The sequence below is a fragment of the Haemaphysalis longicornis genome, unplaced genomic scaffold (genome assembly GCF_048455015.1).
Source record: "Haemaphysalis longicornis isolate Haplotype H1 unplaced genomic scaffold, Haemaphysalis longicornis Haplotype H1 scaffold_9, whole genome shotgun sequence".
Classification (NCBI taxonomy): Eukaryota; Metazoa; Arthropoda; class Arachnida; order Ixodida; family Ixodidae; genus Haemaphysalis; species Haemaphysalis longicornis.
The window spans coordinates 78,210,329-78,222,418 of record NW_027526460.1 but is presented as its reverse complement, the minus strand read 5'-3'; the positions used below and the strand labels follow the sequence as shown (position 1 = coordinate 78,222,418).

Sequence of the window (12,090 nt, the reverse complement as noted above, 5' to 3'; positions counted from 1 at the left end):
AGAAAAAGGGGTGTGGTAGTTTCTCCCTTAAGGGTGAAACAGGAATGTATCATATATTGCTCCCCAAAAGGTAGAAAGATTCTCCCTTTAAGAGGGAGGAGCGCGTTTGTACTCCTAGGAGTGGAGGAAGATTTCCCCCTTTCGTGAGCTAATGGAGGAGCGTTCCTCCCTGGCAGCGTCACCCAAGCAAGGCTTGTCATGCGATAGAGGCTTAGCGAGCTGATCGGTTTGAGGATCGAGGAAGTACAAATAAGTAGGTTACTGTGGTTGTGTGCGCTTAAAATGCGCTAAAATAACCAAGAAATTACCTACCGAGCACGAGAATGCGGTTAGCAAGCCATGACGCCAATCGTATATGCGCGACTTCTTGCATTCGTCTCGCTGCGCGCCCCGCCTTCGCGTTCAGAGCGAACGCGCCGCCGTAAACACAGTAGAAGTCATACCGATTGCTTTCAAAATGCCGCCTTTATTTCCTAAAGGCTCGTTACCCCGCCGTTCACCTCACACAAGATCACAAGCATCCAATGCGGCCGTTTGAGAACAACCAGTTGTTAGTAGCCTTACCTTGCTACAACCGATGCATCAGAACGCGGATCGTCTGCAATCGTAACGCAAAGGCAATGCAGGCAACACGGAAAAATTGGGCCCATCTCCCCGCGAGGGGGACTCGAGTAAATGCGTCGCATAGGGGGTGGGTGTATTGCGTTAACGTTCAGTGTTTGGGGAGTTGGTGGTAGTGAATGCGTTGTATCAGCAGCTTCTTGACGTAATTTGAATGAGTCAAGGATATAAGGCGCGTTCGTAGCCTTTGATTCTGTGTCGGTTTTGTGGTGCAGTGGGAAGAGCACCATGTACCTCGCGTTCGCCCACAGGTAGTGAATGCGTTGTATCAGCAGCTTCTTGACGTAGTTTGAATGAGTCAAGGATATAAGGCGCGTTCGTAGCCTTTCATTCTGTGTCGGCTTTGTGGGGCAGTGGGTAGAGCACCATGTACCTTGCATTCCGCCCGCAGGGTCGTGGGATCGAAACCAGGCGCCGATAAGTATTATTTTTTTATATAGTGTAGCGGGAGGGGTGCGCACCTGTTGTTGAGAGCGAGGAGGGTAGCGTGTTGCGGGAGAGGAGGAGTGGGGGAGAGGGCGCGCCTGCGCGCTGAGCTGTTGCGGACGCACGGCGGACGCTACATGTGAGTTAAAGAAATGCTCTGCGTTTAAAACGTATCCGTCGCTGTCGCATCCTCGACAATGCTCGCCCTCTAGCGAGCTCGAAGTAAAGCAATCGTAAACGTTTTAAAATGACCGATAGATGACGCAAAAAAAGTAGGGGTGGGGAGGGGCAGCTACTAAGCATCAGTGGGCACTTGCATCAACGTGTTTCCTTGGTCGCCTTTATGGATAACGTATGTTATTATAGCCAACATCACGGAGGCCGCATGTGGGCGGGCACATATTGGGAAGAAACATAGCACAACACAGCGACATACACTTCATTAAAGGCTCTGCCAGCGCACAATACACGCAACACAAAACATCGCAAGCATAATACACGTATACACACCACAACATATAGTACACTTTTCACATGTCCGTATGATCACAAGCCACAACTAAACCAGAGTCCGTCAATGCATTGACGGACTCTGACTAAACAATGAAACGGCGACAAAGTATTTATAACCCTGATCGCCGAGGATGCAGGTAGGAACAGTGAGATCGTTGTTTGTTTCGATAGCCTACGGCAGTGCGTAAGCCTTAGGTGGGTTTTGTTATTTCATTATATGTAACCCGTTCAATTGCAAACTTTTATTAATTTGTCTTTTTGTAAGAAGCAGTCAAATAGCTCAAAGAAGAAAAAACGTTTCACGAAACACTACGGCAGGTATGTTTGGGTAATGAGACTCATTGCCTCGCCTTCGCTCTTTTAGCGTATAGCGCACCGATGGTCTGGCAACCATTCAGCCAAGATGTTACCGAATGGGTTTTTTTTTGTTGTTGGTAACGATGCGTCAATATGCTGCGGTCCGTGCTCGTTGACGAAAAAAGGGGCAGTTTGCTATCATCGCTGACCTTTTTTACCCTTGGGCGTCAGTATAAAACGTCCACAAATGCAGTGGTGACGTTGAACAGGGTGCAGGCGAGTCGCCCACAGCAAGCATGCAGCGGTGCACACAGAATGTGCTTCAAACACACGGCCGGCGAGCCGTGCGTTAGCGTGGCGGGCACATGGTAATAATAAAAAAACTCCCACCTCCCCTCGCGGGAACCCCTGTGTAGATGCGACGCATAGGCGGAGCGGCGAAGGGACCGCGTTTTATAGCGCGCATAACGTTGAGGGGACTGCGTAAGCCAGTCCCAGTCGATGACGACGTTGGCGTACTTGTAAAGCGGCGTGGACTCTAGGTGTTTGAGCCAAGCGTGGATGTTGCTTCGCCGGAGAACGGCACACCGGTTATATGCGCAGCGCGCCCGAAGGAGAGGAAACCGCGGAAGAGAGAGTACTGCACATGCGCCGGCCCCAGCGCGTCTGCCGCGGCTATGACGCAACGTGCTGCGGCTATGACGCAACACAATCCACTTTAATCCAAACCAATCCAAATCCAATCCAATCCAAGCTAAGCCAAGCCGATCCAATCGAATCCAATCCAATGCCCCTCGCGAGAGAGTGTTCGCTATCGGAGAGGAGAGGGGGTGAGCGGCGGAGAGCGCAGCTGGCGCGGCGAGGAGAATGGGGGAGGGGCTGACAACGCCGACGACGACGACGACGACGACGACGCCGGAGGGACAAGGCGAGGGAATAAGATGCTCTGCACCTAAAAAGAAAGACAGCGAGAAAACAAGCAAGCAGCACACCGCAGGGGAGGTGTTGCTCATAGTCGTCGTATGCGCCCGATCGGCGAAAGCCACAGTGCAACGATGAACGGTTTCGTTTTCGGCGTCGCCGCCGACAGCAGATTGCAGACGACAGGGGAGAACATTTCCTCCCCCGTTTCGGTGTTTCGTAGAGGCCGTACAGAGGTCGCTACGTGTAATTAGCTAAAGGGAGAATCTCGCTGGTCCGGGGGAGAAAACCCTCGATTTCCTCCTTTTTTCTATCCTTTTTTCTTAGAGTGTGTGCTGTAACTAAACACGACAATTGGATGATACGACGACATACTAAGGACTGATTACTTATTTTTTAGACGTCAGATTGATTGATTGATTGATTGATTGATTGATTGATTGATTGATTGATTGATTGATTGATTGATTGATTGATTGATTGATTGATTGATTGATTGATTGATTGATTGATTGATTGATTGATTGATTGATTGATTGATTGTATCTGGCACACTTGTAACGCCATGTGGCCTATCTTACCATAGATTCTGCGCCAGGCTGAAGTATAACTTTTGCTCACAGCAGTTGTAACCTCTTCTATTTTATACTCTCATCTCTGGTTTTCGTCTAACAGCCCGCCAATGTCCTTTTAATCAGCTTCACGTACTTTAGATTATCTGAGCCACCTTCCAGCCATAGTGCTTGGGCAAGGCGGCGATTTCTTATATGTGAATTGCGGGAGGGCAATGTCACACCGCAACAAGTTGAGTCAAACTCTTAATGTGTTTTACTGACTGAACATGTCCCATCGTTTTCGGTACGCTTTCCTGCAGAGATATTCTCTGCCTAACAACCTGCTCTAGCTTCAAAAAACAAAGCACCATCGTTACAATTACGCGGATATTTTCTTTCGCCTCATCCCATCACAACGCCCTGTCGATCTCCGACGTCGCCATAAATTGGTCCGTTGTAACCTTATTCCCTTCTGCCTATTTTGCCACTTTTTATCCTCTCACTGTCCGTCTTCCTTCACTGCCGCTCATATACTGCGTAGTTTGCCCGCTAGATTCTTATGACAAAGAGTATTCTTATAATAAACACGCGGCTTTTAATTTCATTATCGTCTATCGCAGGAAAAAACGTTGGTGCTTGCTCATTACAACTAAGGGATAAAAAAAGCTACAACGATGTTTTTGTCAGTCCACGCGCATGTGCCTTTCACTGCTTACCGGTACACCGCGGAACTGGACTGCCCTTGGCGTCGCGTTTTTGGGAAAGCAGTTTTAACGGTGCTACAACACAACGCAGCACTTGTCCCCTCTGGAACTTGCCAGTACAACGGAGCAAGCGGCTTGCAAAGGGTGCACCCCTGCACACAAGGTCTTCTTGCGGGGAAGCCACCTTTACTACTAAAGAGTGTGTTATACTTAGGGTTAATTCAAGGGTTAAACAGACGCCCCTCTGGTCGGTAAGGTACATTTGAGAAAGAAAGAGGGCACCGACCAAGTAATGAAAAAGAAAAACATAAAAGGCGTTTCGGCTCCCGCACGGGAGCCTTGTTCACAATGAAAAAAGCGTCTTTTAAGTTTTTCTTTTTCATTACCTGGTCGGTGCCCTCTTTTTCTCTCAAATATTTTTAGGGTTGTTCATTTCCTGGTTTTACATTTTAGCACCAAAGTGTTTTATGCCGATATACACCAAGATCTCACTGACGTCCTATCCGTCACAGAAATAACGCCAGTACACCTTTGCCGAAGCGACCCGCTAGAAGGACATCGCTCGCCAACTCCACTCTCAAGACAGCCGCCAGCACGCAAATCATGCCCAGCTTCAGATTTCGCTGCACATTTCACTTTCGTGTTTTACCGGTTTCAATGACAGAAAAATCAACAAAGGTTCTTTTTTTTTTCACTTGATACACAATCACCACCATCGTCTAAGAAAGTTGGCTTTGGTGCAGCGCATTTTTTACGGGACTTGCGCCGTCAGCGAGACACATAAAGATTCGCCTTAATGAAAGAAATAACTGGAGCTCGGTCAGCCGTGCACTGCGGAGCGCTAACAACCATTGAAACCGAACGGTAGGCAAATGATTTTGAGAAATACAAATCGGGAAGGGGAAGGCCGATAGTTCGGTAACGCTATGAGATCTCGAAAAGCGATGAGGAAGAATTGGCGTGCGTATAATTGAATTACGATGCTTTGGGTTGAATTGGAACAGCTGGAAGTTTGTGGAAGACGCCTTTGTCGAGATGTGGGAAAAACTAGACTTGTATATGACGGGGCCGAAGATGACAACGACTGACAATAATAATAGTTAAAAACTTGCGGTCACCGACCAAAAGCTTATTAAAAGAGTAAAAAAGAGAGACGTTTCGGCTTCCGTACGGAAGCCTTGTTCACTGTTGAAATTTTCACTGATGAACAAGGCTTCCGTACGGAAGCCGAAACGTCTCTCTTTTTTACGCTTTTAATAAGCTTTTTGTCGGTGACCGCAAGTTTTAACTATGAACCTTTTACCCGACCAGACGAGATTTCGTCAAACCTTAGATTTCATTTGACAATAACAATTACACAGATGATAAATTTGAATATGACATCTTCGAATGTGAAATAAACATGACTTGATTTTAATCTTTCGTTGCTGTTTTTTGTAGCACATTGACATCCAGATTGTTTTTTTAGTTTTTGTTTTTTTGCAACACTCCCTCTCGGGCAACATGGCTGAGTTGATCACTTTTGTGGGGTTTAAACCAGCGAAACGCAGTTGGTGGCACTTCGAGCGAGTCGGCAGCGTCAGTACTTTTTAAAGACGATAGTCTCTCTTGGGCTACAAAAACACAGAAATTTTGGTCTGTCTGTATGTATGACTGTCTATCTATCTGTCTGTGACTCCATTCAGCCACCCGGTCAAAGTGAAACAAAAACTGCGCAATAGTCTTATATACCGACAGCCAAATCTAAACGTTAAAACCCGGTGTTAATGTTCAGACTTGTCAACATTGTTGAACAAGAACAAGACGTCACGCAAATACAAGGCACAAAATTAATACACGACTGATATTTGCAGTGCTCCTTTATTTAAAAATTCACGGATGTTTGTTTTTTGCGATAGCAAATAAAATACATCAACTGCAGAAAACCGTCGCCTGCAGTTGCCCGCGCTACCTGGTGGCATTTAGAAAAATCACACGGCCAGCAACGAAAGGTTCCACTACATAGGTTCTACGTTCCACTTCGAACTCTAGTGGAGCAGGGAACGCGGTTCTATACTCTACTTCTATATTCTACGGCAGCGCTGGCATCAAGGCACCCGACTTGGTGTGCCTTGTTATTTACGTTGCGATGGACCGTCTAATGCACTATTCTATGATTAGCAGGCTGGTAGGCACCAATACCAACGAAAAAAACTTTATAAAAATTTTGTGTCAGTACTCCTTTAGGCAACAGGTTTAGCTGTCTTATCAAAGGCGACAAGTGTTCGCCATCGGCGCCAAAACGAATGACACATACGGCCACCGCTATAAAGATAAAAAATCCCGGGTCATCTCCACTAACGTGAATGCTGGGGAGGGGCGAAGCATGCAGTGTGTAAGTTTTCTTGGCGCCTTGGCGTTTTTGCCAATGGAGATGAAATTGTTGGAGGGTAGAGGTATAACGCTTTGCTGTACAAGTCTCATGTCTTTGAAGCACGAAGCGTTCTAGCGCGAGGCCTAAACGAGTGCCCCGGCGTATTTTTAGTACGCGTTACGAAGCGTTCCAGCGCGAGGCGTAAACGAGTGTCCCGGTGTTTTAGTACAGTGACTACATGACAGGAGGAGTCTTGCCTTTCCACTTTTGTTTTGAAGCTCGCATTTATAGAAGGCTCAAAAAATTAGCAGTGGCTTAGCTCGGCTATGCCAGGATATACGTAGAGTGAGCTAAAGGTTCAGCTGGTTATTCTTAGGTTTCCTGGTTGTGTAGAATTAGCTTATTATGATGCTTACTGCTGCTAAAATAATTTCAAATCCAATCAAATTCAATCCCATCCAGTTTAGTTCAGTCACTGCTGCTCGCGCATGCGCAGCACGGCTGTCCACGAGGAACGCAAAACGGTTCTCTATCAGCTTCGGCGCAGCGTCAGACTTGGCTGCTGCGCAACGGAGGCACGCGCGCGGCTGTGCACGCGCCGGCGCCAGTGCGTCTGCCGCGGCTATGACGTCACTTCTCTGCGCAGAGCGGTGATTGTGCAGATACAATTATCTACACACCCGTGCTTCAATTGGATTGAATTTCTAATCGAATACAATCCAATTTATTCCAACCCAAATCCAGTCCAATGCTATGCTCCTCGCGCTGGCGCAGCAGGGCCCTTCAAGGTCCACGCGAAACTGCTCAACCTCGGCCAGTGTTGCTTACGCTACATAAAATGGCGCCGGTGATTTTTTGGAGCAGGAAAAGCCACTGCGTCACGGAAAGCGCAAATGAAATTAGAACTCCCTGAATGCAACTTGACCAGACAAACAAGGCTAAGCATTCAAAATACATGGTCCTCAAGAAAGTCATCTGCGCGGAATTGCAACCCGCATTTTTTAAATCAAATAAGGAATAACCATTGGCACTCACTCACTTTCCTGCCGAAGATTCGGTTCGATTTAGTGGAAGATATAGTTCTCGGAGAGAGAGAGAGTGAGAGGGAGGGGAGAGAATTAAGTTTAATTAACCCGAAGAAAGCTTCAGAAAGGCGTCTTCGTTCCAAGCTTCATAAAGGCGTCTTCCAGAAACACTTGAGGTCAGGCGAGTCGACAGCCCTTTGATCAAGAGCAGCTAATCTTCGCGGCCTGAACTACCCAAGGCTCTTTCCCAAATCATGGAAACGGGGAGGTTAGGGAGGGGGGGAGATGTTGGGTCAATTTGTTGCAGCCTTTCACTATGGGTCTGAGAGTCCCAGCCTCTCCACAGAAGCGACAAAGTGGAGCAAACTGTGTCCGGTTAAAGAAGGGAAATCTGGTGGGGTGTGGGAAGGTTTCAACCTGCAGGGCGCGGAATAATCTTTCCTGCCCATCGGTGCCGATTTGTGCGAGGAGGAGTGCGTTCTACCGCACAACCTATGGAGTGATACAATGTTACTGGCGGAACATACGTAATAGTGGTAGTATACCATTGGTCGTTGGTAGCAATGCCCGCATGCGTCAGATATTTCTGACTGCGATAAAGCGGACGCAAAGATGGAGCCGTAACTCAGGATGGAAAAGTGGATCTGTAAAGTTCAAGGTAGAACCACAGACAATAATTTCCCTGCACTCCAAACATGCTTGGTGTTTCAAGAAGCGTGACAGCTTTGGTAACCACCTAAACAATGGCATGTTTGGTAAGCAGGAGAAGCAGAAGTAGTGGAGCGAGGCGTTTTGCGCGAACAAGCACACTGGCATTAAACTATTGTTCCGTTTGAGTGGTTAACAACGTATTTTTAGATTATTCCACTTATATGTATGTGGTGCTTCCAACTTCTCTTTTATATTGAGAAAGGCCTTGCCAAAACTGATGGAATTGAAAAGAGTGCCGGTGTTTTAACAGCCTTGTAAGAAAACACCATAACCCAACTGATTTCCGTGAGCCTGCCACTTCAGAAGAAAGAAAATTAACGCAGCCGAAGCCGTTTCCCCGTCGAACCACCACAGCGCCGGCAGTCCAATCAATTCGACATAATCCCACCCGATTGACATGGGACGTTATGCGGTCGTGTAATTCGTATACACTGGAACCCCGATTACGCGACGGGCGTCTAAAGTTCGAACAACAATTATGTCTATAATACAGTTTCCCCCGATGGATTTGCAAGAAACTTGAATGTAAACTATAAACTGATTGATTGAATGATTGATTGTGGGGTTTAACGCGCCGACGCAATGCAGGCGATGAGGCACGCCGTAGTGGAGGGCTCCGGATTAATTTTGACCACCTGGGGATCTTTAACGTGCGCCGAAATCTCGTACACACGGGCATTTTTGCTTTTCGTATCCATCAGAAAAGCGGTCGACGCGGCTCGGAATCGAACCCGCGACCTCGTGCTCAGCAGCGCAACGCCTTATTAAACTATAAACTAATGCTCTGCAAGGTTCGGTAACGCAGATTGCTACAGGAGGTACATGCTAAAATAAAAATTCAGTGCAGGTTTCGATCACGCTGCATTAAAACCAACCCTGACCCCAGTCCACCGCCGCGATTCAAGCCATCCAGTCGTATCATAGCACACACGCTCACGAAAAACACGTGGAAGCCTAAGCCTGTCAGCGTAACCTCTTTGGCGATTCACTGCTGAGTGAGAGAAATGAACACTTGTACACTTTCCCGGCGACCACTGCGCAACAAGAGCAAGCGAGCGATGGATGTGACTTGGGGGAATAGGAGAAAGCGGGAAAGAGAGATATAGAGAGATAGGGTGAGATAGAGAGGAGAGATAGAGAGAAATAGAAAAGCAGAGAGAGAGAGAAGAAGAGAGAGACAGGAGATAATGAGAAATAGAAAATCAATAGGGAGGGGAAGAGAGAGAGAGGATATTTTATTTGGAATTTTGCTTATGCCAGAGGAAACCTGTGGCTGCGGGCACGTGTGAGCGAAGACGTCGGTAGCGCGGGTGACCAGGATGGTTTCCACACCAGCGTACGGGCTACGCAGTGCCGCCTGCCACAGGTCCTCGGATGTGATTAAAGGAAAGTTATTTTGAGGGCAGGCCCTCACTATGTGAAGTAAATTGGCTGGGCTGCCGGATAGGGGGCAATCGGGTGCGATTGTATACTGACGGGTGAATCTATGTTAGCCTTGCGGAGTTTGGGAAGGCGTTTGTTGTAGGAAGCGCCAGACGTGTGCTTCCTCGTAAGTTAATTTTTTGTCCGCCGGAGAGTAGACCTGGCGGGGAGGCGGTAATGCTACGTGAACTCATTGTAAGACACTAGTCTAGCCCTTGCAGATCTGGCTCCATTGTTTAGATATAGGCTAGCTCCCGCCCAGTGCGGAATGGGAAGAGGGGAAAGGGGCCATAAACTCTCCAGACACATTATCAGTAACAACCAGAGAGGAAGCTACGTCAGCAAAGATAGAAAGAAAGCCTTTGCACAAACGTTCAAACGAGCAGTCTTTTGTTCGCTTATCTCTTTCACTTATTCGTTCGAACCATGAAATGAAGAAAACTATGCCGGAGAGAACTGATTGGTCCAGTTCAAGCTCCGCGGAACAGGCCCGCAGTCCTTTCAATTTCGTCCGCCGGTCAATTACGCGCTTCACCTGCATCATCGGATAACGCGGGTCAGACATGATTTCACGTCGGATAACCGAGGTTTCTAATTTATTGTTTCTGCAGGGACTTCGCCGAGACACGACTAGTTCGTAGTAACACCCGGGTTGTCGTAAAATCCGGGTGCATTTAACCGGCGTTTCACTGTATGTTATAATTTGTTTCGGTTTGTGTTTAGCTTGAATTTTTCTGATGTCACTAAAGTGAGAGCCAGGAGAATAACCTTTTGTTCTCCTTTGGTGGAGTTCAATTCAGCTGCAGTTCAGACAGTGAGTACCTCCGAGAGTGATGGGTTACTCATTATAGACGCTTCCTAATATCGTTGTTTCTCTTATAGACGCATTGGAGTAATTCGCATACGTTCTGGCTTTGTGCTGCAATATAGCCTGAAGATCGTGGTTCTTTGACTGCTGTAACTGCGTTTTTGCTTGTGTGACCGAGGTTTACACATGATCGGTTGGGTTCGATGCCAAGGTGGAGATGTTAGTGTGATCGGATGGCTGGAGATCAGTTCTGTGCAGATGTAGCTGCTCTCACCGTGATAGGTTAGGTGTCCAGCCTGGATTGTCAGTGCCCTACAGTCTTCATTGCTGTAGTTGGTGTATTCTATTAAATCCGATTGCGCCAGCCCGGCGTACATACAGATGTGATCAGTCGGGCTATACCTTGGCAGGTCAGTAATGCATCTGAGTAGCTTGTGGCGTAAGCTTGTCGGTTGCTTCGGCTGAGTACGAGTCAACTTGAAGCAGGTGCTGCCGTATGTGATACTGGATGTACGAACAGCACGACCTGCTAGCAGAATAAATTCTGTGGTGGGTCCTCCAAATTTGCTGCCTATTTGTTTTTGAAGATGTAATGGGGAGTCTCAATTTTTCTGAAGTTGTTGAATCTGGATGGTAGCGTTTCCTTTGCTGTTGATGGGAACACCGATACGCCATCACGCCAGACATTTCCGTGACGGATATGACGTCAGTGAAATCTTGGTGTATACCGGCATAAAATACTTTCGTGTTAAAATAGAAAACCCGAAAACGAACAACCCTAAGTATAACGTACTCTCTAGTGCTAAAGGCTGCTTCCCAGCAAGACTACCCTGTGTGCAGGGGACAACCATTGCAGACCGCTTGCTTCGTTTTCCTGGGCCTGACGTCATTTCTGTGTGGATATGACGTCACTGAAATCTTGGTGTAACCCGGAATAAAACACTGTCGTGTTAAAAATGCCGTTGAGGTCTTTATTTTAACACCGCTTCACTCCTTGCAGTGTTTGAAATTAAGAAACAGCAAAGTGCTGCCAACGGGTTTGCATAGAACTCACTTCTCAGTAGAGTGCCTAAATAGTAGCAGTGTGCACTTCAGGTACTTTCGGTACATGAGAAGATCGTGTCGTGTATATTTCATGTGCTCCGGTGCTTTCGCCTTTCAGATCAAGGACAACATACTACGTCGCCGGGGTGCTCGTCGTTACTCTGCTGATATCTGTGGCTGCCTTGTTCCTTCTGGCGAGAAAAGGAGGTAAAGTACAAGCCCAAGCATCGTTTTTGCGCGGTGATACAAAGCTGCGTTGTTTCTAGCCAGGCCGCAAGTGACCAAAGGCACAGATTGAGTCTGACGCAGAATTCTTCCCTTTAAAAGTAGACATCTGTAATCTTGATTATTATGGGAAGGAGGTTATAACGCTGCCGGGAACGAAGGTACTTTCGTTATGAATGCAGCTCAACGAAACGCGGCGCACGTTTTCATGGATGCAAACTTTGTTGATGAGTTGACAGACTTCAATGGCGGCCAAGTTACTGTTTTCCGCTGCAATGTCAAATGATTGACACACCTAGGGGTATTGTCTGTCTATAACGAATACCCTTACACATTTGCAAAAATGAAAGAAAACAAAAACCTTTTAAATGGAGGTATAAACGGCCAAACAACGTGTACAAGGGTGTTTTCTTGCGCTAATGTTGGGGTGCTATAGTGATAGCAGTACTAGACTTCTTTGAAGGGG

The 12,090-nt window shown here is 47.2% G+C and overlaps 1 protein-coding gene across 1 annotated transcript in view; it reads left to right on the top strand.

Moving 5' to 3' along the window:
• The window catches only part of LOC144153275 (uncharacterized), a 66,466-nt gene that overhangs the window by 23,911 nt on the left and 30,465 nt on the right, over positions 1-12,090 (top strand). Inside the window, exon 2 of the mRNA XM_077684927.1 lies at positions 11,518-11,606. Within this exon, the coding sequence (XP_077541053.1) occupies positions 11,518-11,606 (89 nt within the window). The remainder of the gene's footprint in view (positions 1-11,517; positions 11,607-12,090) is intronic.